Source organism: Melospiza melodia, chromosome 1 (genome assembly GCF_035770615.1).
Source record: "Melospiza melodia melodia isolate bMelMel2 chromosome 1, bMelMel2.pri, whole genome shotgun sequence".
In the NCBI taxonomy this organism is placed as follows: Eukaryota; Metazoa; Chordata; class Aves; order Passeriformes; family Passerellidae; genus Melospiza; species Melospiza melodia.
This window is the reverse complement of record NC_086194.1, coordinates 115,858,037-115,886,026: the sequence shown is the minus strand read 5'-3', so window position 1 is coordinate 115,886,026 and position 27,990 is coordinate 115,858,037. Positions and strand designations below refer to the sequence as shown.

General features: G+C 37.6%; 1 protein-coding gene across 1 annotated transcript; it reads right to left on the bottom strand.

The window, feature by feature from the left end:
• Nucleotides 1-1,449: 1,449 nt before the first annotated feature.
• FBXO15 (F-box protein 15) lies at nucleotides 1,450-27,938 on the bottom strand. Its single transcript, XM_063165268.1, has 10 exons — nucleotides 27,883-27,938; nucleotides 24,299-24,412; nucleotides 21,918-22,022; nucleotides 18,140-18,382; nucleotides 17,670-17,879; nucleotides 15,714-15,843; nucleotides 13,342-13,424; nucleotides 12,105-12,250; nucleotides 6,518-6,642; nucleotides 1,450-3,445 (listed from the first exon to the last, which is right to left on the bottom strand). The coding sequence occupies exons 1-10, from the start codon at nucleotides 27,900-27,902 to the stop codon at nucleotides 3,176-3,178; spliced, it is 1,446 nt and encodes a 481-aa protein (XP_063021338.1). The 5' UTR covers nucleotides 27,903-27,938; the 3' UTR covers nucleotides 1,450-3,175.
• Between the last annotated feature and the right edge of the window lie 52 nt (nucleotides 27,939-27,990).

The window sequence follows — 27,990 nt, the reverse complement described above, 5'->3', positions numbered from 1 at the left end:
TAAAGAAGAGAGAATACAGAAACATTTAGGTACACAGCAGACATCTAGCAAAACAAGGATAAATACCAGGATTAACATTTAGACGTAGTTCTATTAGATGACAACTCCTCTACTGCTACAACAATCTCATGAAAGCCCTTTCACTAAATCACTTTCACACTGATTCCTTTTCAATGCAATTTAAACTCATTATGTTAAATGAGCACTATTATATCTGCACTAAAATAAGCATAAGTACTGTTTTTATGCTTGCCTACCATGTAAATCACCCTCTAAAAATACCATAGTTCTGTCTGTTGCAGAGTACTTAAACATAAACATTTGGAAGTTGGTAAGGGTTGCTCTATTTTTAATTGGATGAGTTGGTACCTGAAGTGCACAAGTAAAATGTTTAACTTACAAATGTTTATACTTCTCACAGAAACTGTCTTACAACTTGTATAAAGCATAAAATTACAACAAAAACATTTTTCTATCTTCAGTATGTAACACAAAATTATTAAAAACAGCTGCAAGAAAAATCTTGAGGCATTAAAAGAAAAATGTGCTGGTAAGGCTTACTGTCACAACCAGTTGTGACATGACAAGATTTCAACTGGTACCTCCATCTGTCCTGTTTGTTCTAATAATTGTTTTTTATATAACAAGAATCTTTTACTGTAGAATGGTACATGCAACTCACTCTACCACCTTTTGCACCAGGTATATAAAAGGGGACTTAGAAGACTAGGAGATGATTTTATCAAAGCATCAGTTTTTGGAACAGATGGGATCTTTCATGAAATAGACCAGTGCAGTTTACCTAACGCAAACCCTTTCCTTCCTGGAAGTTCAGTCTGTGTCCTTACTTATATAAAGAAAAGAAGATGAGAGTTGAAGAAATGGAAGCTTGAGTTAAGGCATATGTAACTTACCAGGTTTGATCATACAGCTGGTGGCTACTGAATTTACTTCTGTTGAGCAAGTTAAAAGCAACTGTCAGCTGAAATCAAAGGAGTGGCATAAGCATGAGATAAAGTTTAGGTCCATCTGAGGCCTATTTCAGGACATATCCTTCACATCTTCAGAAAGGACAAAATTATAGCCGGTGAATATACAGGAGAACAGCTCTGCAACATTTGGGTCCATTTTTTAAGATCTTGGAACAGTTTGCTTGGGTTTGCTGAATACGTTTATGCACAGCAGAAATAAGCCAGCAATAACCTGACAAAACTGCCCTGCCTTGTATCATCTTTTAGGTTGACAGTGCTGCTGAAGACTTACTCTCATCCTAATCAATTCAGATAGTAAACTTTCAGGCTACTAGATTAGCATGTCAGGGGTAGGGACAGCATACTCTCCTGTTCCACTTCCAACAGCGATGCCAGCATTTTCTATAAAGCAATTCCATTGTATAAAATAATCAAATAAATGTATAAAATAATCAAATTAATTAGAAATTTAAATTGCTTATTAAAGGAAGTATTTTATTTTTATTAAAAAAACACTAAACCCAGAAATATTGGAATACAATAAAAATTCAGCTGGAATGAACAGTGACAGACCTTTCAACATTTGATGGCTGCTAGGTGCCCATTGTCCCTGGTACCTTCACAGCAGGGAAGAGAACATACTTGCACATTTCAAAGGAACAATGTATCCCGAATAATTCTACATTTTTGTTTACAAGCTTAGCAGTAAGGCCAACGACTAAGAAAACTTTGGGATTGAGCCACTATTTCCTTTCTAAAACTAGTAACTCAAAAACTAAATCCAGGCAAAACCAAAAATTTAGACTGGCCACTTGTCAGCACAGATCACTTTCAGTGTCTGTCATTCTGGCATTCATCACACCCAGTCCACATGTTAAAACCTTTATATCACTTCAAGGGATCCCTGTCCCCATCAGCAGTCAGTAAGAAAGAAGACAAAATGCAGCTCATCACTCTTGTTAGTCTGCCTAATGACAAAATGCAGAAACATTTCCACTGCTTCTTTGGGTAAGGTTAACAAGGTGAACTAGAACCGTGTCAGCCTCAGCTTGTTGTCTTTGAAACTTAAATTAAGAAACAACTTTATGGCTGTAATATCTATCTACCTCTGTAGCACAGAAGACAAGTGCTTACATATGAACATTGTCTGCCCAAATCAATTAATGTATATAAACAAATAAAGAGAGCATTTATTTTTAAGGAAATCACTACCATAATAAAGTCAGAGCAGGCAGCAATGTAATTGTCCTTGCTAGGTAATGACACTAGACTCACAATTTCTTGTAATTTAGAAACAACTATTTTAATACAGAAAGTAGAAAATTTGATTCTAAAGTTACTCCATAGAACTGGAAAGATTGGACACATATATTCAATTTTTATATGGGTTCATATTGTTAGATAAACAGTATCAGATATACATTGTTTCCAAAACAACTGAATGTTCCATACATTCCGTAAGAGCAGACATCAGCTCAGGTTGGCTGATAATTGGGACACTTATTCATAGGCCAATATGTAAGGCAAGTATCTAGTCTCAATCAGACAAGATTAGAACATGGGAAAACAGAACAAATAAGAATTTAGAGAAACATCATAAACAGATTTTACACAACTTTCTTAACAAATGCCTTGACTGACACATTTTCAGATCTGGCTTCCCATCTAGCCTTTCAATCTTTTATTAAAATACATTTCAGTGAAGTTTTTCTGGAAAAAGCGTTTAACAAAATGTGCTTAATAAAACTTCTCATTTACCAATTACACTCCAACAAACCTGGAGGGAACAGCACACACGCTGTTTTATTACTATGCATAAAAGTCAATGTTCTCAAAACCAGTGTCGCTTATGTAAGGTAAGGCATCTTCACAGCATGGCTCTCAAAAGAAGCAATTCCTTAACCATAGTAACAAGTGTCTATAAAGAAGTCTTCCTGAAAATAATTTCAATATAGCCAATGAGAAACAGACTAACCATGTAATGTTCAACAGAGAGGAACACCTCTCACTTATATCAATATGTCTCTTTGATTCCTCAATTGCCTATTAAAAAATTTAGGCAATTGCATTTGTTACTGCAAACCTTGCAGGACCAGTCTTGCTTGTTGGTGTCAATCTTAAGCATCACCAGTTTACTGTGTTTTTTGTTGTAGCAGGGTTGCTTGTTTGGTTCTCAAAACAAGGAAATTAGTGACCTAATTAGTTCAGTAGTTTGTTCCATACCAGCTATTTACCTTTTTGGTGCTTACATAAAGCACCAAACTGACTATAATATATTCCTTGGTTTCTTCCAACCATACAAACTCAACACAGACTTTACCCTCTGAATCTGCATAGTCTGCAGTATAGACATGACCCATGTAGTCATAAAGGCCGGATGACTTGGTAGACAATTCCATGCGGACTGGATCACTAAAACACCAGAAGGGCATTCCAGTTTCATCTAAGAGAGTCAGATCCATCACAAAGCAGTCCTACAAACACAAGCAGAAGAGATTATTTCCCTATGTCATGGCAAAGTAAGTAGAGGTTCAGAGAGTTTTGTACAAAGGCTAAAGCCTCAAAATACAATTGATAGTGCTTCACTGACCTACTGCAACAAATACTTACTTAAGAGGTTTCCTGCAGAAATCGAAACTGCAGCCTACACACATCAAATGCTGTGCTACAGAAGGTACCACTGCCAAACCAAATCAAACATTACTTCTTGAACATTTTTAAGCCTTTTACATCTATTTTTCTCAACTATTAGTTACTTTACCACTCAAAGAATGATGGTTCCTTCAATATGAGAAAGTAACCTAAGTTTAAAGTCAGCTGCTAAACTTGTGTGAATGCAGCAATGCTTGCAAAGATACTCAGGGACCACCCAAGGCAGTGCACACACAATTACCCTTCCAAGCCAGCTGTATACAGTACTCTCTTTTTGGGAACTGAAGGCTCACAGCTTCAGTTCTCAAAAAGGTAATATAAAGAATCTTGATGTAATTCCTCTGCTTACAAATTCTTGAAAATATTTCTTTACAAGATTACACAACTAGATAATTTAAAAATGTTAATGCCAATTCCTTGGTCTTGGCAAACTGATAGTTTCACATATCCCTTGGAAGCATAGGAGTGATGTGTCATTGTTAGTATCAGCTGTTCCTTATTCTCATGAGTTCTGAATCATTAAATGAATCAAATTATCTTAATTATGTTGTATCTGTGCTCCAAAAGCGTAAACAAACCAACACCACATATTCCATGCCAAAAAAATTCATTTGGAATGCTTTATTTCTCTGTACTACATAGTTGTGCTTCTGTTGCTCTAACATTGCTTTCATTATTACTTTACTTCAGTCAAACAACACAAGGGCAGATGGCACAAACATGAGGCAATATGATACACATAGTTTCCCTAAGCTTTTTACTGTAGACTATGCTGAAAATACAAAATTCAAACTGAACCTAATGATGGTGTAATAAACTTATATGAGCTACAGAATCACTGGAAACATGAAAGAATCACTATTTTCTGGTCTGACAGCTTGCATATAAAAAGCTAATTATGAATAGTAAAGTGGGATGGCATTGGGATGGTGGGGTCTTCCCATGCATTTCTGTCCTGGTTCTGGTCAGGATCTGGTTAATTTCTGCAGTAGCCAGGCGGGAGCATGGCTAAGATGCTGGTTTTTCTACACCGCCCCACCCCATTTCCAGGGCCAAGGAAAGGGCTTTCTTCTCCTTAGGGGTATTGCGCCATGGTCAGGTTGTGCTCCATGGCGAGCATTTGCACATGAATCACTCCCCTCTCTTGTGCATTCTTGTTGTTAATATTATTGCTGTTACTCTCAGTTTTCTTATCTCATTGCTGCTCTTATCTCAACCTTGATCTTTACCTTTTGAGCCTCCACCTCTCCATTCCAGCACAACACAGGGGAGAGGAAGGGGAAAGCAAGCCAGTGGAGTGTGATTTGGAGTGGTTACAGTAAGAATACTTAATTGGAAAATACCATTCCTATGACAATTTCCAACTATCTGTACTTCGGCAATTGATTTTTTTTAAAAAACCCAGAAGTGCCAAGGAAGTTTTTAGGGTTTTTTTGTTTCTTTAAAGTATTAACTAAAATTCAAAAAAATTCAAAGTAATGGAATGTCCTACTTTTGTGGCTGATGTTATCTGGCCTTCACATGCTTCAAGAATTTTAGAGACTTTTGGTAAAAACTACACTGAATTCGACCCACAGCTACATGCTGACATATTCCATCTCTCATCACAAAATGAGGTTTAAAAAAAATACTGTACTCTTTATTTTGTCCTAGAAACAAACATTAAATATAATTTATGCTGTAAGCACATAGAAAAATGATTAAAATTGAAAAATCTAAAGACTACAGCCATAGCTCTCTGTTTTCTCTGACAGATAATGTAAATTCTTATGTACTACTCAGGATTTTTTTCATTAAAAAAAAAGACTCTGCCAAGCAGCTGTTAATCCTATAAAATCATAGAATTATTTGGGTTAGAAAGGGCCTTTATAAGTCATCTAATTCCAACTCTCCTGCCTCACCATGCTCAGCATGGAGTGTCCAGTTTAAATCTACTCTCAGTTTAAAAACATTGTTCCTTGTTTTGTCACTACATGCCCTGGTAAAAAAAGTCTCATCAAACAGTATTCCATTCCAAATTTATACAGGATTGGCAGAAATAACATTTTTATTAATTCTGAAGGTTTTTTCCAAAAGAAGTGCCGAAATTGAAATCAAATGTTGAACTAGATGATTTTTCAGTAGTGCTTAAATCATATTTATCAGAATCTTCACAGCTTCTGAAATATTCATGCTGATAAAGTATATTTAAAAATAGGTGCCCTCACCACTATTGCAAAAGCTACAGAACCACTCTGAAACTTTGTTTGAAATAATTCTTTTAGGAATTTTATCCAATAGCATGTGTGAGCATTCCTCTAAAATAAAGAGTTAATCTAGCTGACTGATGTACCTGACTGGAGCTGGTGCTGACTGTGTCGATGTGGATGTAGTTTCCTGTGTCCACTGGCATTTTAATACTCCCCAGCAGTTCCTAACTTTCACTGCACATACAGCACAGAACTGCAGAGTATTTCCCCAGAGGTTCAAGGCTTATTGCACACAAAAAAAACCCCAATCAACCAACCAAAAAACCAAACTAAAAGAAATAAAAAACACAAAACAAAAAATAACACTCTCACACCAAATTAAAAAAAATCCTCATAAAAAGTACATCTGCAGTGCACTTTTTTGTCCAGCATTTCCATGGGCTGGTCAGTCACAGCATCTTTCCTGAGAGGAAAGCAATTACACACAGATAATGGGTCTATCATGCAATCCAGAGTCTATGAGAGAAAGGAGAAAACTCTTTTCCTGAAAATTCACTTTTTTTTTGAACATTGGAATAGAGGTTTTGTCCGGTTACAGACAGCTTCTACAAAACAAAAGGTTGTTTAAAAATTAGCTTATTTAGGATGCACAAACACAACTCTGTTTTGAGGTAAGCATTTCCAGAAACAAAGAATATTTCTGACCTTTACATTGCCTTTAAATACATCTGTTTCCCAGCATATGCCAAGTGTCCCAATAATAGGCAAGTGCTTCCTGTTATCCTTTAAGTTTACAACTACGAGCCTCACGTAGCCATTTTCAATGTCACCTGAAAATATAAAAAATATACAACATTACAGCAGCATAAATCAAATTGAGCTCAAGTACACTGTAAATGTTCTCTTATCTCCTTTCCATGTCTTTCTTCCCACTCACCAATAAGAAACCCTGGCATACACCAACAGCTAAACATCAAGCACTTTATAGAGGAATCAAATTGCAGTTTGGAGTTTTGATTCTGTGATTCACAGTAGAAACTGCAGGTAAAAAAATCTTTAGTATTTTTTACTACAAAAATACGAATGCTACCTAAAGAACTTACACAAGGATGCAAGGAGTAAATTTCACACCCAGCATTTCAATTTCATGCCACCAGTGCCTCTATAACTTCCCATTCCCCAGAAGTCAAGCTCAACACTACCACACAAAATAAAACAAAAACAATGAGATACCTCCCCAACCTTTTTTTTTTCAAGTTATTTAAATCTCTTATGTCTGACTGGAAACTCAAATAACCCAATACAAAAGGCACACAGATAACTATTCCTCCTTAGAAAGGATAATGCATCATTTGAATTGACATGAAGTATGATTTGATTTGAATCAAGTTTTTAAATTATGGATTTTTTCATTTTTTAAATAGCTTTCCAAGGCCCCTGGGGTTTTTTTGGCAGAATAACTATGATTTGTGATTTTTTTTATTACTACATATAACCATATTTCTTTGGAATCTCTTCCTCTCCTCTCAAAAGAGATTGGCATTTTTTTTTTTATTTTTTTTTCTTTTGCTGTCAGAGAAGGAAAGTTAATCAGGGAATCCAACAGTCTAATTATAACTTGAGGTACATCATAGTGAACATGATCTGACTACAAAGAAAAGAAAAAATAAAAGCATCACATCATGACACAAGCAGATTTCTTGGTAGGACATCCCTTAAACAAGTTTCCTTGAGCAAGACACAATCTCTCAAAAGAGCAAAACAAAAGCACTAGAGACCTCAGTAGAAAAAAGAAAGTATCTAGCACATGCAGGAGACAGATACAAAGGGAGAGAAGAATTCCCAGGAACATAATGCTTGTCAGGATCCAGTAGTAGGTCCTGGATGGTAAGGTAACAAGTGAAGGGACTTGCAGAGATTTAAGATGCAAGTGACAGAAGTAAAAAAGGCAGAAGTGTTTTGCCTGTGATTCTCCTTCAATCAAGCCCAAGCAGCAGCATGAGGCTACAGAAGCAGCAACATCAGGAAGGCTGGCTGTGAGTTCTGTGGCTGCATCCAGCATGCAGTGGCAGCAAAACCTCTGCTTGGTGGCTACTTGAAGCAGATAGTTGGAGGCAGTGATGGAGAAAGAAAGCTCACACTTTAACACAGAGGCCAAAAACTTCTCTGAATTGGTACTGCAGATCCAAGCAACTCCCAAGATACAGCTGGCTGCAAACCAATGCTGGAAAGGCATCACTCACCAGTGGGGAGTCCAAAGAACAGTTACTATGGAAAGCAAGCTGCCCAGCACATGACAGAGAACAGCTGAAGGTTTTTCAGTACAGACACTGTTTGGAATAGGAGTGGGAATACAGTGAAACCAACATGACTATGCCCAGGAAATGTTTTGTAGTAAATACTTCGTTATAGTTGAAGGAAAATGCAATCCTCCAAACTGTGATACCCACTTTCAGTGAAGTGCAAAAGAAGTCAGTGAGAAAAATGTAAGCAGAATTCATTGCCAAGATCCAGCTCAAAGTAGGAAAAGGCCATAAGTTACCACCTGTCCAAATGGTCCAGTTCTAAAACCTCAGTAAATCAAATTCAATGACAAAATTTCATTAAAGATAAAAATATCTTATTGAAATAGTTTACTGACTAACCACTGAAAGCCCACATTTAAAGTTGAGCTTTTATACAAGAAGCTTGAAAACATCAGTCAACAAGCATTTTTTCCAAAAGGACTACTTGGTTATCCACAATTCCAATCTGAATGGAAGTGTCTATTTCTCTTACTCATTCAGATCAAATGAAGTTTGAATGGAATAAAAAAAGGACTGAAAAAAGCATTCTTCTGCTAATAAGTTCCTATTGCACGGCATTAATACACATTGCTAGATAGATCATCTGGCTATGATGTGTTGCACTTACTTCTTAACTTTAGCCAAAATGGAAACAGGCAACGGATCAGGAATCTGACGGCTAATTCTTAATGGGTTGGTTAATCCAAACTTTATATATATTTTTTAATATAAAAGCTCTATTTCAGTCCTCACATTCAGGAGGAAGGAAAAGCCTGCCTAGAAACAAGCAAGAAACTGAAGGCTAAGTAATGAAACCTCACCCCAGTCAGATGAGAAAATGAAATTAAAGGGCAAGATAAGCTATGTTAAACATACAAAGAGAAACACAGAGGAAGCAAATTGGACAGGGCTTTCCTCAGGCTGAACCAGACTTTGTTTCATTGTCCCCTTATAACATCTCTAGTCCTTGATTCATGCAAGACACGCATAGCAACCACAAGCAAAGCAGCAGAGTAAATTACAGGGAACAAATATTTCCAAATAGAGGTAATACCAACAAAGAGAACATATAACATGTAGACAAACCTCAGGGGAATGAAACAAACAGACCAATAGTTCCAAAGAACATGTTTAGCTAAAAGCCAAGAAGTTTGTTTTGCTAACCAAGTCTTTCTTGCAAGTTGTCATTTGATTGGTATTTTCAGAGGAAAAGCTATGCTTAACACTTATTTGGGAGCCAACAACAGCCTTATCACACTAAAATCATTATTCAAACTTGCAAATCAATCTTCAAGGTCAAGCAAAACATTTCAAATGTCTGATATGAAATTTTACAAACAAAGCTTAACAGTTCTCTAAATACACCAAAATCAACCCTTACATTTTGCAAGCACAACACATCATTTTACATCAACAAGAAATGACATTGAAAAGCAAAAGCTTAAACTATCATGAGGCTACAAAGCTGTGCTTAAAAAGTTGAAAACCTAGGTAAATACATTTCAAAAATATTTATGAAGAAGTTGGATCATGGCTTCTGGGAGTCATATGAAAACCTGTCATAACTTCCTGAAAATAAGGAAAGTTTTCTAAATATTTTCAATTCAGTTACAATATATTTAACATATTCATCCTACAGTACCTGTCAATGAGACCATATTACAAATTCTGTTTACATGAAAAGGAGCATAAAATAAAATGCTAAACCCCAACCAAAACAATGAAAAAACAGGTAGTTACTGCAATGCAAATATAAGAACAGGAAAAAAATCTGTAGCCATACACATTCCATCTGCCTGGTCTAATGAAGTGTGATATAACCTTTTTTAATTTAATATTAAGAATTCAGCGAAATGAACTGAAAATGGAGTAGCAAAGTGCAGCACAATATTAATATATACTAACAAAAAGCAGACAAAAATTAATCTTGAACAAATCAGTTATTCTGCAAAATACAAATGGGCATTCTCTGGTAACCCAGGAATGCCTAAAGCTTCTTAGTGAAAACCAATAAATAAGTAAAACAACAGAACTAGCTCACAACTGGTATGTGCCTCAAGTTGTGGAAACTGCCATGGGTATGTTGCATCTATAATTTAAAATAAAACTGGACTGGGTAGAGAATTTTCAGAAATAGCAAGACTTTCCAGTATGTTGCAGGACTTCCATGCTTCAGAGTCCTCTCAGAGGATGGGACAGAGTGCATTATTAAAATGGATCCTAAAAATAAAACACAAACCATCCAACACAGCCAGTTTGGATAAACCTGGCCACATTCAGCAACACCATGTTCACCAGAATGAGAAAAATGAATAACAAATCACAATGAAAAATGTGACAGCACACAGCCATATGCTGCTTCACCACACCTTTTTGGAGGAAGTCAAGCATTTTCCAAAAGGAATTATTGTGCAAGCACATGGAAGGGATTAGATGACAAATGTGCTTATTGTCTGCAGAACCATGGCTTCAGCTGTCTGATGTCCTTTGAGACCAGAATCTGATGGCTGTCACATTGCTGAAGGTCACAAAACCAAAGCAATTCAGAAAACACTTGTGAACATAAAACATTCTGTAACTTGCAAAGTGAGATGGCACCACAACTGTAGCTCATGGACATTTGCTTCAATTTGCATAAACTTCAGCTTGATCTTTTGTGGAAGTAGCTTCTAAGCAGCAAGAAAGTGATACCAAGAAAGGAAGTATGCCAAATAATACTTTTTCTTGTGCAACTGTATTGCTAGAAGTATAACATTTTCATTTTAGAAAAATGTGATATTCAGCTAAACAAGAAAAACCCACTCCTCTGGCCAATTTCGAGAATATTTTTTTTCTGAGAGCATAAAGAGGACTCTTGTACTACATAACACTTCAGGTAAGATTTCTTGCTACATGCATACACTTTCGCTGTAATTTTATCCTTAGAAGTCTTCCTTTAATTCAAGCTTGGCGCTTTTCTAAAATCTGAAAACATGTATATTTCAGGTTCAAGGACAACAACACTCCACACTGCATAAGGCTGAAATCTAAAGCACAGTTCTTGGAATCACCAAATACAAATGAGAAAAACCAAACCAATCACGGGGAAATTCCGCAGCCCTGTAAAAGAACTCACGGCTGACAACAGCGCCCTCTACTGACAGAAAAACAATATGTTCTGAAACCCACACCGCTCAGGAGTGCAGGTATCAAACAAAAATACTGGGGAGCAATAATTAATTTACAGTACTTAATTCTAAATTAAATTAATGGCAGTGTACAATTTTAATATTTTAATCTATCTTTGATTACAGAAAGACAGCTGTGTAGCTTATGAAGTTATGCTGAAGTTAAGGCAAAAGAGAGATCACCCATGTATTTTTCAAAACCCCAGTACAATTATAAATTTGGGCTGTATGAGAAGAACAGGGATGGCCAATTATGTCTCAGGGAAAGAAACGCTGAGAACAGAATGAAGCAGCAGAAGAAGACTGAAACTGTTTTCCACACAATGAAAGGGTGCCAAACCAGCAACCTTAAGCTCACTAAAATAGAAACTCTAAATCTTAAAGTTCACAGTAACTTGTACAAATGTATCTATACATTTGATCTGCCTGCTCACCCAAAGTATACTTGAGGAGAATTCTACAGAAACAAGATTCTAATACATATCCCTCTCTTCTTTATACAATACATGTGAAAGAAACATCAACCTGCACCAAGAACTGTGCCAGTGTATTATTAATGTAGCACAGAACTAAAAGAAAAGACCCAGAAAATCTGCAGAATTTGTGTGCCAGGCTGACAGTGTCAATTAACAGCAGGCAGACTTCTTACAGAGCAGGCTTAGGATGCCACACAAAGCACCATGCAGATATAAAGAAAGCACATCACAAACAGAAAGATAGCTTACTCTTAAAATTCCATTTCAGTTTCACCCCTTAAAACAGAGAAACTGGATATAAGAAGGAAAGATGCAACAGCAGGGATCATTTTTAAAACAGACATTATTGCTCCATCAACTTTACGTTTTCTGCAGAAGAGGCACTTGAAGGATCCACAGAGGTACATGCAGTTTCTGCCATGCAGATCAAGATGCAGCCTGTAGTCATGCAGTCCATATTCTGAGTCAATATCATCCAGTAAAGGTCTATTAGGTGGAGGAGAATATTGACTTGAAAAAAAAAAGATAGAATTTAGCAAGGGAGGATGACTTAGTAAAGATATAACACATAGGCCAACATTGAGACCGTCATATTAAGACAGTTTCAAAATCAAACATCTCTAGTTATCATGCTTCTTTTAAGATACTACAGTGTCTAATATTGCTGATCAGCTGTTCAGCCTACCCAAAGGCAGAAAATACAGCAGCCAACTTTAAAAGGTACATCTGGTAAACTTCAAAACATGGACTTGTCTACAAAAAAGAAAAAAGCATCAGCTCAACTACACATATAAAAGTCCACTAGCTCTAGAGACTTCTCTGAAATAGCAAATATTGAAATAATTTTGTCTGAGGCTAGCTAAATAAGTACTGCACACAAGTGACCTAAAGAGACCACATGCCAGAGGCAACTGAGCAACTTCTACACAGGATTCAATTTGGTACTAAGGGAGATGGTGTTAAATCTTACATTCTGCGTGAGAAGAGCCACACTAAGTTATAGTGGGCATTTAAGACTACTGGTAGATACAACAGTATCTGACCAGAAAGCTGAGTGGGAAATAAATTCCCCAAATACTATTCTAAAGCTAAAAAATCATACAAACACTTCATAGGAAACCCAGCTACTTTCTCAAAAGGATTAAAATATTAATGCAGGCACCTCACCAGTTTACCAGAGTTTCCCCCCTCTTACACAGCCAAAGAATACTTCCCTACTTCCTGAAATGTCTCTCTCTTTTCTTTCTGTTTCAGATAGAAAGAGGATATAAGAAGACTGCTTGTGGAAAGGGAGAAAGTGTGTGCAGTTTATTTCTATCTTTCTCAATATGGCAAGTACCAGTACACCTGTATAACTAAATTATCTTCTTAATAGCATAACAATGGCCATATTTTAGTATGAAAATGCTTCTACAGTTTTTTATTTAGTTACTGTAACTGTTGTTTATATTAAACAAGAATAGTTAATTACTGCCTAAATATAAACCTCTTACTAGCAGCCAATTTTAACTGTAAAATTCAAAGCTTTATTCCAAAGGTTATCTTTATTACCCACAAAGGAAAACTTACACAGTAGCAGAACCCAAAATGCTTCTACTTACACAGTAGCAGAACCCAAAATGCTTCTCTCAAGAAGGTGATTATAATGAAGATTCGCCATAACAAAAGCAATTTCATTTTTCCCCTGAAAAGTTAATTAAAGTAGATGTATTTTCATCTGGAAATGCTTTTTTTCACAAGGTCTTTCAGAGCATTAAAATTCATAGATAAATGCTGCTGCTTATTACTCTGTCAATTACTATAATAATGTTAGTAATGGCTTGCTTTAACACTTGGACTCGTAAAACCTTTACTGTCTTTTCACAAGAATGCAGAATAGTTATAAAAGACTGCAACACTTTTGTATTACAGGGAAAGAGAGAGAAGCCAGCTATGGCAAGGCAAAAATTTTGAGAGCAATCCAAGAATTCTACTTCCCTAGCTTCTACTGACCACTTTAAAAAAGATACCTAAAAAGAATCAAACAGCACTTATTCCCGACTACTGAAGCATCAAGTTTATTTTCATGTCTAAGGAACTATTTCCAAAGAGGGTTAACATCAGTGAGGAACACAGAATTATTTAATAGAAATTGTGAATTTCAAAGTAAAAATTGTGTCTTCACCAGATTATTTACTCCTGGGAAAACATTAAAAACATAACCTTCTATAGTCAAAAAAAACATCTACGTGACAACTAAATAGAGACAGAGGCACGTATTTACTTCAACAACACAGAACGCTAGGATCTCAGGTTTTTTTCTTTAAATGCATTCTTTAAATCCTACATTTACAAACACCCAAGTCAATAGGAAAATTATTCACTGCCATACTTTCCTGAAATATGGGCAACTACTGTTTTCATCTCTCTGAGTTACCAGAAAATTACATCCTCTATTCAAACTTTTGGCTTTTTAACTACTCCTGTATTTTCATTGTACAAAATTACTGCTATAAAGGATTTAACTAGGGAGGTCTATCAATCACATAATTTCTCAGTCTTTCTCTATCCAAATACCAGGAGGCCCACATAACCTGCCCTTGGTTTCTGTTATGCAGCTATGTACTAAAAAACAAGATGTGTGGCATTTACAATTATTACACCCACTGACACATAACTACCTCGTATTACTGGGCCTACACAGAGAGTGAGAACTGCTGTTCAGAAAAACAAGCAGGGACAATATACTAGATTGAAGCATTCCATTTTCAACAACTATGTGGAACTTGGTTATGATTGAACCATTTCCAGGTGCTGAAAGAGCTCTCTTTCCAAGCATGGATGGGGCCGATGCATAAGCAAGACCACAGAGCCAACAATACAGGGACACCAGTCTACAAAACTTCTGAAGATAGGAAAGAAACGGCTGCTCATTTAGCGGAGCTTTTCACAGACTGAAACAACCTGTAACAGGTTTATGCTGGTCAGGCAGTCTCAAGTTTTCTAGGAAATGGACTTTCACTCTTAAGAGTGAATGGATAGTCCTTCTGCAATTTCAAACGTTGCCTCTGGTGATTGTGCACATTTGAGGCACCATGCTTGCAGATGGAAATTAGACAACTTCCATGAATTGTTCACAGCCTCCCCATGGAAAGTTCCTTGCCAGTGCCAAATAACCTAAGTCGATGTCAACAGCATGACTGAGGGGAGGAAAAAAGAGCTGCCACCTCTGAATTGAGATCAAGAGCAGAACACCTGAGATAGGCTTCCATAGCACGCAGCCCTGCAGAGCAACAGGCAGACACAGAGGTCCCCGTGCACCCCATGCAAAGATGCAGACTCCTTTTGTGTAGAAATCTACTTTAGATGTTCTGCACTGCCCTCTAAAGAGACTCATATCTACACTCACCCTACAGAGGCTAACTGCTTAACCTAGACTCTTAATACAAGAATTTAATACCCCCAAAAGGGCATGATTAACAGCATTCCTACTGGTGGAGCAAGATACAGCTACCTGGTGATGTAAATCAAAGTTAAGTCGCTATGTGGGAACTCATCACTTTGAGTGATATGGACAGGCAATGGCATGAATCACATGGATTCTTCTTGAATCTTCATGGATTCAATGGAAGAAGCACTTCTCAAACCATTCTATTGAAAATTACTCTAGGATATCGAACTTGGGCATGTGAAGACTGCAAAATAAGTAAAATTGAACACAGTATCTAGTATAGAATGATACATAACTGATCTTTTAATTAGAAGTAGATTTCTTTATGCATTTATACTCCAGTGACAGCTCTTTAGGATACAATAAACCATCCACTTACAGTCCCTACACGGGTTGCGTGGTTACTAGTTTAGACAACATCCTTCAAAATCCAAACGGAAAAAAAAAGAAAGATTTTTTAAAAAAACCCTCCCCAAACCAAAAAAAAAAAACCCAACTCTTTTCCTTCAAATAGTAAAATACTGAAACAAAATGTTATCTTACCTTCCACATTCCTACTAGCAGTCCTGGACTCAGACTGAAGAGCTGGACAAGCTCATCAGCACCAACCACTACACTATTTTCAGTCAGGTTAGCAAGATGGTATTCAGCAATCAAGGAAAATCGACGAGGTCTTTGAAAAGAACATACAGAATGTAGCAAAAGTTTATGTCTCCTTAATCATGTAAAAGTTCAGCCTAATTACATTTTTAACTCTGAAGTCTGACCAGCAAACATGATGAAAATGGTTTTGAAAGCATTTGGCATGCAGAGTCATAAACTATACATTTGAACAACTACAGTGTACTAGCAGGATCTGAACCCTTAACAAGATAAGAAACAAAAAACACTATATGACCTTCTAAAATACTCTTTTAATAAACTTATGTGCTTGCCCAACTTTTCAAAATACAGAATTACTTTACAATTTGTTTTTGATAATTTATTGATACTATACGGAATCACTGAACATTTATCACTGTGAAGCAAAATTCAAAGGAAAGGATCAAATTGTATATATAATGAATTAAAAGTTTGTGTTATTCGAAGCTTTCCTTTTTTAGATTTTTTTTTTATTTTTTACCTATAGTTAAAGCCATTTAGCTCCAAAACACTCATAAATATAAGTTCATGGACACTCTTATTAACTAATGACACATTTAAAAAAGAGCAGAAAGTGGAGTTTGCATTACCTATTCAGAATGAAGAAAGTCTTTCTAAAATCCTTCTCAGACTTAGGCTCTTACTGTATTCAAAACAGTTCCTAGATTTCCACTGCTATCACTGTAGTATCACCTACAACTACACACTGAACACTGCCTGGGATGGGGCACCCACAACCTTCCTGGACAACCTGCTCCAGTGTCCCACCACCCTCACAGTAAAAAATTTCATCCTAATCAACATCAACCCTTTCCCTGCACTTACAGTCTTAACAGTCATCAGGCCTGTCCCTGCACTTACAGTTTTAGCAATGACCAATACTGAAACTGGTGAATCCACTGCCTTCATCTATAATCACAATTTGTAAAAACCTGTAACTCTGTGAAATAAGTATATCAATCGCCTGCAAGCTTTCTGTTTTATTTTCTACATATGAATCATCATCTTGGCAAAACAACTACATTTCCTATATAATTTGACTGCAAGACTTGGTCAGCTAACTTTATATACAAAAAGTTTCTCTTGATTTATTTCTTTTTTAAGTAAATACTTTTCTTCTGGTTGAGGAACCCAGTGTTTTGTAGGTGAATAATTCTCTCTCTTTTCAGAGCTCTATGGCTAGGGGCTTTGTGTAAGAAGCATGTACTTGACACTGCACCTACTGTACACATAGGCCCAGATGTGTGCTAAGCTCCTTGACAGCAAACAAATACCTCAAATAGACACTTTTCATTTAAATATATTCTTAGACTGTAACAAGAAAAACCACTGTAAATTTAAAACAAGGGACAGGCTGTGGACTGTATGACTTTATATGCATATATATGCTGAAGATTGCATGCATAGTTAAACACCAAGTTCTCTAAATTCACACACACACCTACAAGACAGAAAATAAACTTTAGCAACATAGATTACCTGACCGTAGCCACATAAATACTGATGAACGTTTCCAAGCTAAATTTCTCACAATAAATTCTCCTAGATTTACATTTTTCTTTCATGCTCATTTGTGCTATACCTTAGATTAAGCTTTCCAAGTCAGGACCTATTAGTCTGCATATCACATGCCAATAGCTACATTAACCTATGAATTAATTTCATAGCTTGCTGGATTATACTATTTCTTGCTGAAAAGCTCTACCAAAGAAGAGAAGAACATAGAAAACTGCAGGGAGGCTTTCAAATGAAGAGTTAACTTCTTGAGTCAAACAGATGTCAGATAGCTCATACAGACACATTATCAACCAGTTGCACCCAAAAAAAAATCCTCAAAAATCCTATGTCAAAACTCACCCATTGTTGTTGGGAGGTATGCTTTGGTCAGGAAGCAATGGTGTAACTCCAAATAGCTTCAGGGTTGACAGGATGTCTAAGCATGGCCAGTCTGTACCATGCCAAAGTACAGTAAGAGATGTGTCCTTAAATGATAGGTTTGGCTTCTCTACTACATGTTCTTTTCCATTTTTGTCCTTTAAGACAATTATCCAACTCAACCCAGAGACTCTGTTATTTAGGAATTGAGAGGGGAGAGGGGTGTTTAAAAACAAATTCCCAAAGTGATAAAACTTAAACTATGCTTTCAATAGAATTTTTTAATTTCTACTAGCTGCTTCTTATGTTCCTCAGTTTCAGTCATTTATAATTATCATTGTATCTTTCCATTATGATATACATTTTTTAGCTCTAATTCTATACCCCCCCCCAAGTCATTAATATTTTATACATTGTTCTCAAGTAAATCTTTGTGACAAGGCATTGCTTACTTCATAGCTTCTTTGTTTTTACATGGAAGACCTGTATAAGGATCTAGAAATTTAACGAGCCGCATTACTCTAGTTTTGAAGGCAGATGTTTTTTTGAAGATGTATTCTTTCTTCCAGTACCCAGGCCCTTTATCGTGTAAAGCAGCACAGCCCAAAGAAACAGCTTCTGTTTGTTTAGACTTCATTTTCCAAATTGTCCGTTTTGGGTGCAAAGAGCTGGAATAGAGTTTCAGCCAAATTCCACTGAAAATAAAAACAGAATAAAGAGGAATAAATTTCAAGAATAGTTACTTCATTTTTTATATGCACATCTCAGCTACCACCGAGCATAGTGTTAGCACAAAACAAGTCTTGTCTGTCTTCCCAAAGATATGGGAGCCAGCATGAAGCTCTATGATAGCACAGTCATAGTCAGCAAAGTAAGTGAAAACTGATAAAGGTTAAGCAGAAAATTTTGAAAATTCTACCCCAAAACAATGATTCATCCTCCTCATAGAAAATCAGCTAGTGGGAAAAGTGGTTTAATACCTCCTATTCAACAAATAATCTGTTCACTTCAAGTTTCACAGATCCAGCTGAAAGTGGTGTGGAGGAGGACAATTCAGAATCACCTTTGTTTGGTGGTATCCATGTCATGTTGATCCCTTCTGCACTCTCTTTGGGAAAGCCCACAGAAGACATGACTTACTGAAGTCAAAGAAATGTGACTGTAATGATAGGCTCATCTCTTTCACACCAGGGAAACTATGAGGTCACATTTCAGCCTCTCATGCCCCAGTATCTCTAGGACAGTTCACAGAATGTCGAGTACAGGAACCTACAAGATCTCAAACAATAATCTTGAGAATACAGGTTGCCAGTAAGTTTTCTCATTCTGAAGTGAGCTAGACACAGAGTGTACTGCACTAAAAAAAATAAATAGCAAGGGCAACAAATTCTTAAGAGACATTTTCTACCACTTATCAGCAAGATTACCTTTACCAGTTCTCACTTATCCTCAGGCAAACTTACACTAGTGAGTATTGTATGGCATCTTCCCTCTCCTCAAAGCATTCAAGGACTAGATCCATCCCACACAGCCTCCTACCCATCAAAACTATTCTCAATTCATCAGCCACTGAGAATAAGCCCCCACATGCTGAGAGCCAGGCTCTGCTTATTGATGCAAACCTATTCAGGGATTTTGCAAAAACCTTCCAACCTGCTGCTCTGCAGATATATACAGAATTCCCCACTGCCATTTTTTGAGATGAAAGTGTCTAAAACACACAAACCAATAAGCTACTGTGACTTGTAAAAGTGGGGTCACAGTCAACATGAGTTTTCAACCTTCCTTTCACCAAAAGCAGGGTGGAAAGGGTAACATAAAGGATAATCCCATAACTGAAACAAAGTTTTAAGATACTTCTATTTTAAGACCATAGAAGGCAGCCAAGTTACCAGACAGTATATGACGGAGAAGAAAAATTCTTCTTTAACTACAAAGCTGCTTAGAATTGTCCAGTGATGAAAAAAAGAGGGATGTCCTTAATACAACACCACCAGGGGAATTTGAGCTGTGTATCATCCAACTGGTCTTCATCAGCCTAAAAAGTCCAGTAAAATAACCTCCTATAAAACTCTCCTGTTAACTAGAAACCCCTTCCCAAGAGAGACATCCTTTGATGGAGGGAGATACTCTGCTGAATTATGCTGAAAAGACAGGGCTTAGTAGTAGGCATCTCCTGCATTTTGGAGTCGCAGACTCAAGCAATTTGGTTGACTGAAAACAGACTATAACAAATACCTAACATCCTCATACTCACTCTCAGCAATATATTGCTTCTTCCTTTCCCAAACCAGTGTTGTGCAAGCAAAGAAATTAGTTCAAGAAACTCAAAAATTCAGCTAGGGCAGAGAGACAGAGAACAAGATGAAGGAGGACTAGAATCACAAGTGTTTAGGAAGGTATCACTGCCCCTTTATCCTCAACTTCTGAAGAATTCAGGACAGATAAATCAAAAAGGCATCCAACAGGGAAGCACAAGTTTGCCTCTTTCACAACAGAATATAAGCCCTTTTTGCCTCAAATTGTTAATATTCATCTCAAGACCTCTTACTGGACATTAATTACTACAACAAGCCTTTAACTCAAATGCCAGAATCAGGCACATCATCATCAGCCATCACTTGACCACAATGCCCAAAAGACCCTGTGCTCTCGCTTCCTCTCACACAGGCACGTTCTTCTGGTGATCAGAATCCTCAAGTTTTTGCAGGCAGACCATACCTGTGAACTTCCCACACTGCATGATAGGAAGGCTGGAATACCCCATGCTGGGGCACAGAGGGTGCAGAAAGTGTGTGTGGGGGGGGGGGGGGGGTCATAAACATCTTCTTGTCTTCAACAGCTATACTGGAGACATCAGTGCTAAGAACTGCTCAAGCACACTCATTATATGAACAGCCAAAAGACAAATCACTGCATTAGGCAGCACAGACATACCACAATGAAAGACTGATGGTCCTGTTGCATCAAGGACAGCAGAAATATCCTAAAAAAGACACTCAGTCTAAAAAACAAGGTCAGATTTGTCACAGAAATATGCAGGGACTCCAATTAAAACTTCTGTTCATACACTGCAAGACTCAGGGTCTTAAGAAGATCCATTAAAATCCATCAGGAAGAAATGACCTGGGTCCCACTGAACCAGTCAGGCTCCTAGATAAGGGAAAGTAACTCTTCCCCAAGTCCTGTTTGTGCCCGCACAGTAATCTCTGTTGAGATTAGAAAATGGAAACAGAGATTGTCGAGATGGAGACAGATGAATCATCTTCCCCTGGACAGCCACAGTGATTTTATCCTGCCTTACCAACCTGAAGTGGAAAACACATGCCAAGACTGGTAATTTGTGTCAACTATGCAATTTTTATCTACTCTTACCTGCTGACAGCCTCAAAACCTTAATCTGGACTACAGATCTTCCCTTTGAATTCATCAGTTCTAAAGGTATAAATGCCAAGGTAAAGAAATTGATTCACCATACAAGTTTCAGTAAATAAGGGAGAAATAGATTAATACCAGGTACAGCAAGCTCCTATAGAGGAAGACATTTTCTCATTCAGACAACACTAATGCAGTAGAATCCTAGAAAGAAAAGGATGCCCAGATCCTAGTTACCACATACCAACCTGGGTGTCTCCTCTTTACCCTTTGACAAAATTATCATCATATTGGAGCCATTTATGAACTCTGAATAAGCAATCCTTATAAAAAAATGTGTCGGTATTTATCTTTGTCTCTTTTGTCTGCATTAGAAATCACCAAATTTTCACAAACAGAGCAACAGACAAAAAACACTAGTGGGTCACTTGATTGAATCATTCCTTCTGTAAAAACCTGATGAAAGAATTAAGTAAGTAGGACTCCAAAATTGTGAAAGCTATGACAATTTCATAAAACCGCTGGAGACACACCATTAAGGATCACCTGAACTGAGAAGTTTGTGCAGGTCCATGTGAATTCAGACAGAAATTTTAAAACAAAAAAAAAAGTGCTAACAGCAACATTTCAAAGTACTAGATTTAGTTTTTACCTCATAACTCCCATTAAACAACAGGCCCTACACAGCTAAAATTCCATGCAACTCATGCTGTGGGCTGTGCAGGGCAATTTCAGCAGAGTAAGTGCCCATAGGTGCATGCATCAGCGCTCTAGCATCAGAGAAACTAAATTAGAAGGACTCATAATTCAGGCAAACACATCTACTGCACAACTGAGACCTTCCCTCTTCCTTACTTATCATTGGCCAGCTCATGGAAGCGCTTATTCACACAGCCAACAGCCAACAGGGACACAGCATCCAAATAGGAAAATATCTTCAGCAGCATTTCTGATGGCATGCTGGAAAAGAAAAGAAAAATGAATACTGTTAGACATGTCAGCAAACTCCAGAAATGACAATGGCAGAGAATTTAAATTTCAAACCAGACAAAAACAAAAGAGGTGAAAACCAGCAGGTTGTAAACAGATGAATCAAAAACCACCTGAAGAGTTAAACTGTGGAGTTTGAGTTCTAATTTCATTCTCTGGTATGTGGCATTTACCTAAAATAATTCATGACAACTTATTCAAGTGGCACAGCACAATTACCTGAAAAGTTTTGTGCTTGCACTTTCATTAAATTTTGTTAACTTTAACTATGTTTGACATGAAACTACCTTGTTTTGCTTCAGTTTCTTGCTGTTTGTACTATTATTTTAACATTTATTCCATAACCAGCATTTGCAAAACTGCACATATATTCACCCTCCCTTTTGACTGCTGTGTCAGGTGTCAGGAAGCACCAGGACAGAAATGCCCTGGTCTAACAGCAAGATCATGCTCTACCTCATCATAATCTTCAAACTGTACATGCTCAAGTGTCTTGTGCAGTTTTTATTTATGTCAACAGAAAGATGTGAACTTCAAAGTAAGAGTCAAGAGATATCCTGAAAATGTCAATGTCTCTGTGCATCTGGAATGCTGCTCGAAATGCAGGTGCCAGTCTAAGCATGGCAAGCAGAATATACCCTGGAGATGAGCCAATGTGATTTCTGCATTAACAGACATTTGAGCAGTACCTCATAACTGCACAGAGTTTAAAATACATGCATTTTATACTCTAACTTCCTTGAGCACTGAGTATGGTCACATCAAAATCACCACTGAAAATAAAAGGTGCTTTGAAAGTCAGTGCTCCAGGTGTGCCTCTTGTCCTTTTACTACTGGGCTATTTGCAACACTTGTTGATTTATAACACTATTTCAGAAGCAGAGAGCTTTAAAGGGTAGCATGATAATGCCAATATCTCAGTGTTTGTATTAAACTCAGAATCTTAGTTGCATTGACATAGAAGCAACATGCCAAAACCGGCACTCTTTTTATGTGAAATAAGTTATACACTGTAAGCCCAAAGCAGTTAGTGCACTCATTCCAGAGATAATTTAGAAGTGATACCTTAAAAGGCTGCAGATTAGCTAAAATAACACACTTGATCCAGAATTTTCAACCATATTCTTTTTCTTCTGAAGGAAGCTGAAAGGATTTTTTTTTCTTTTTTCTCTCACCATTGCACCCATCTGACAGCACTGAAATATTAAACTGGCCATCCAATGCAAAACAGAGAAAGCAATACACAGAAAGCTATCATGTAGCCATTATATTTTCTGAAAAATCCTTTCCTTAGGATTTTTCCTCCTGAGAAGCTGAGAAGCCTCAGGAACAAAATGTAAACAATGGTTATCTGCTGCTGTGGAATGCAACAGGTGCACCTGTAATTGGTCTCATGTGGTTGTTTCTAATTAATGGCCAATCACAGTCAGCTGGCTCGGACTCTCTGTCCAAGACACAAGCCTTTGTTACCATTCTTTTTCTATTCTTAGCTAGCCTTCTGATGAAATCCTTTCTTCTATTCTTTTAGTATAGTTTTAATATAATATATATCATAAAATAATAAATCAAGCCTTCTGAAACATGGAGTCAGATCCTCGTCTCTTCCCTCATCCTTGGACCCCTGTGAACACCATCACAATATCAAATGTCTAAAACAAGGAAAACTAATTAGTTTTTCAGGTAATATATTCTTAGAAATTCTTTGTGTAAAAATGTAACTAATTTTCAAAAAGAAAACTCACAATTGTACTGAAAGTGCCTTTTCACCGTCAACCAGGAAGAGGAACATTTACCTTGCAGCAAATATGCAGCAGCCACTTATTCCTCTCCCCTCATCCAAATCCACCATTCTCAGCCTCTCTATACACTAAGATCCACTTGATGACTACCAATAACCAAGAGAAACAGAAGTAGTTTAATTCTGAACTGGCTTTCATTGAAGGAATAAAATACCAATTTTTATTCTCAAGGAACAACATTGCCCATGACTTGCAAAGGAGTTGCTGAAGGCTTCACATGGCTCGGAAAACGTACATATTCCTTATGAACTTAGAAAACACAAAGGAAAACCACACCAGAAAACGTTAGAATGTGGACAGAGAATCCTAAAGTAGGCCAGGAAAGCAAATCTTTTCAACTCAGAGTATCTGACCTAGAAATCACTAAGATATGAAAATAATTACTGCAAGCAGTCAAAAGATAGCTTACAGGGGGACTTCCACTCTTACTCCTAAAGACATACTCACCTCTCAATGCGCACACTTGGTTTCAGTTTTACAGGAGGCGTCAAGTACAGACTTTTAATTCCAGCATTTACAGTTTCAAAACATTCCCTAGGCCTGGCAGCAAAGGTCCTTAACCTACTTGTAAGAAGGAAAAGCTGTTAAGAGTCACATATTCACAAAATGAAGAAATACACATACTGTGCACACTTAGACACAATATTTAAACCAATGCAGGATGCAGGGAATACATCACATGAGAACCATTATTATTTGAACAATTACACCCAAGTTAAAATACCTGGCATGAGGAAGATTCAGATTTAAACTCACAGCTGTCAATCCTGTGATAGATCTCTCACAGCAGGCAAAGGGAATAATAGTGTTCCCTCAAATCAGTTTGAATCTTGTGGAGATCTACTATCCTTAGACAGCAGCACCACTGCTTGGCCACCACAAACAAGCTCCCACTGAGGCCCCTGCAGTCAGTCAAACTCACTGATTAATCTTCTGTTTCACAACATTAATCCAGAGACATTTTTGAGCAACCCAACTCTGCTAAATTATTAAAAGATACCAGATAAAAACAATACGTTGAAACTTCCTCAGAAACTGTTGCGGTTCAAAAAGAATTTGTATACTTTCATACTACACCATCTTCTTTACTTGCTTGAACAGCAAGAAAGGAGATTTAATCCATGAAACAGAGGGCAGCTAGCAAGCTCCAAGGGATGTCCAGATGTTAGACAGATAAATTACTTGTGGGTAGAATTACTTTGTTAAGGTTCAGGGCTTGACATGCTTCACTGATTTCAGACCTAGGGGGAGGTTAATAAAGCTTGGGAAGAAGGATGGCCACTGCTAGTGGCACAAAGAATGCAGAATTTACAGGCCACAAGGATACCTGGAACAAGTCCCAAGATAAGGAGGAAACTATTACAGCCAACTCGGCAATTGTGCTGAAATCAGCCCCAGCTTCCAGAAACGTGAGATTGCAGTCACTGACCCAAGAAACTCACTGGCTCAAAAAAGATAAAGACTGAACATGCAAAGTAATTAGCATGAGTAGGAAGAGAATCATTATCCAATAGAAGATAGAAAACTAATTAATAAGATAATTATGTAACTGGTAGCCAATGAAAACTAATTCCTTCCTCAGCTAAAATGTATAAAATAGTAAAATGTTTCAACAGCTGATGTGCCGGTTTTGTGGATTCGCCACCCAGCATCCCCTTCTATGCAGAACTGTAAATATATCAACCACCTCAACCCTGTGTCTGGATTGGCCTCTTGCACATCACACTGAAAGAACCTATTTTGGAAACACTTCCACATCACAATCTGGATAGAAAAGAAAGGAACTTTGCATATTTCTAACACAAATTCTCACAATCCAACTGCTCATACATTTTTCCAAGTTTTCTGATAGGAAGGACTTCATAAGCTGTAATTGCAAACACATACTATCATTAATCCATAGAGAAAAATGGAGACAGAGTTTCAATCTTAAACCAAATACACCAAGCAGGCACAGCTCCCCATTCACTGCATTACTGATGTTTTAAACTGCCAGCAGATTTCCAACACCTGGCCAAACCAGCTCTGGGTTTATAAGAAAAAAATCCATATGGGGGAGGGTGGAATAGCTATTTTTAAACTATATGGCTACCATATAAATTTAATACCTACTGATGTTGATTTAAGATTGATTTAAGCTCAAAGAAAAATAAAAAGAAATTAACAACTCTGGTGTACATTGTCAACTGCACTGTGCAAAAAAAAAAAAAAAAAAAACAAAAACAATCCAAGACATTTTACTGAGAATTGTTATAAGCTTAACAAAAAGACATACACATTTCAGCCTGGGTGCCAATCACTGACAGACCAACTAAATTAACAACTACAAAAAAGTAGTCTTATAATAAAGATAATAGAACCTGGAGATCAAACATGGGTTTTACTCATGCATCGTTATCAAGAACTCCTAGATGATGAGGCACTAACAAACAGCCATTAAAGGGATTTAGAGACACAAGTTGTGATCAACAGCAGCAGAGCTATCACGTCTGTATGTTTCAGGGCAGCACATCCCAGGCTATTCTGCCCTGAATCCACGCTGAAAGCAGAGTTTGGGCACACTCTATAGGGACACAACTTCACAGACTCCAGCCATGGGACTAATTCTGATAAGAAGCTGGATTCTGGATTTTAAAACACACTAACTTGGACAAGCATAACCTGGATAGCCTGTATTCAGTCCTTCTTGCTCATTTAAACCACCCCCCCTACCTTTACCCCAGGGAGAAATATCTGAGGAAAGAAAACATTTTGCCCACACATGCTTCAAAAAGTTTAATGTAACAGCTATTGTTTTTGTAAGCTTCAATTAAAAAAAAAAAAACTGCAGAACTTTTGCATCTTCCAAAACAAAAATATTCTCAAGGTGTGAAGAAACAAACAGCAAACCCAATCCATAAATTACTTTTCAAGTACTGTGTGTGCTAAGATTTTAAATTAGCATTAACAGAATGCTTTTACATTGCATTGACACAGCTTGGGCAGATAAGCCTAAGATTAAATCAATGACAGCTGTTACACCCCCTCTTTAGAAACTTCTAGAACCACTGAGATCATCTTATGTAAGAAGCACAACAATTTCAATTGCTTTTTCATTAGCTTTCAACCTGTGTGGCTCAGTTTCATACCAGTATTTCACTTTCACATAATACTTGCAATGTGCCCTCGTTTTTTGATGGTCAGCAAACCATTGTCTTTCGAGTAACATTTCAAATAACATAAAGTTTTAAGTAGTGATAACACCTGTCTCCTCCACGTGTTAGAGTGTATCTGGGGATAAACAAAAATAACAATAATGTTTTGACATGGGTTGGTTGGGTTTTGTTCCCTCAGCTAACCATTTCAGTCTTTTTAAAAGGTGGGTATTACCTCAATCCATTCGCAGGTTAAAAAAAAAAAAAACACACACACAAACAAACGAACAAACAAAAAACAGCAGGGGGAATGAAACTGCTCTGAAACTCAAGGTTGAAGAAATGGGCTAGCAGAAAAATCTGCTTTCTCAACTTGGCCTCTCAGACTGATGCTTTAAAATTTTGAAAGCTAAACCTGCACTGTAAGAATTAAGGTAATCACACCTTCCACAGTGAAATCCTCCTATTTATTACAGAGACCTAACCACATAAAGTAGACATTAAACTAATTTTGTGTATTCTCATTATAACATCTCCTCCAAGCTGAAGCACATATAGAAGTTTAAGCTCCCTTTTCCAGGCAGAAAAAAAAAAAAAAAAAACAAAAAAAAAAGTGTTAAATCTAAACCCAGGCCTCCGTGCACCTGCAACACCAGCGTTTTCCCGCTGCAAGGCGTCCATAGGGCCAGGGAAGGGAGGGGAGAGCACTACGCCCACAGCCCTGGCCGTGAAGAGTAAAGAGCTAGAAACCAGAGCCTTGGTGCAGGTGAACTAACTTTCCCAGAGGAGCAATAGGAGCTGAGGGAAAACAGCAAGCCACCCTCCCCGGAAAAGGTGAAGAAGACCGAGCAGGCAGCCCCGGGCCGGCGGAGCCCCGCTCGGCGCGCCCTCGGTTACCTGCCACGGCCCGTCGCCATGGCCGCTGCGCCGCGGGACAGCGCCGGCCTCGCACCCCCGGCGGCCTCGCACCCCCGGCGGCCTCGCACCCCCGGCGGCCTCGCACCC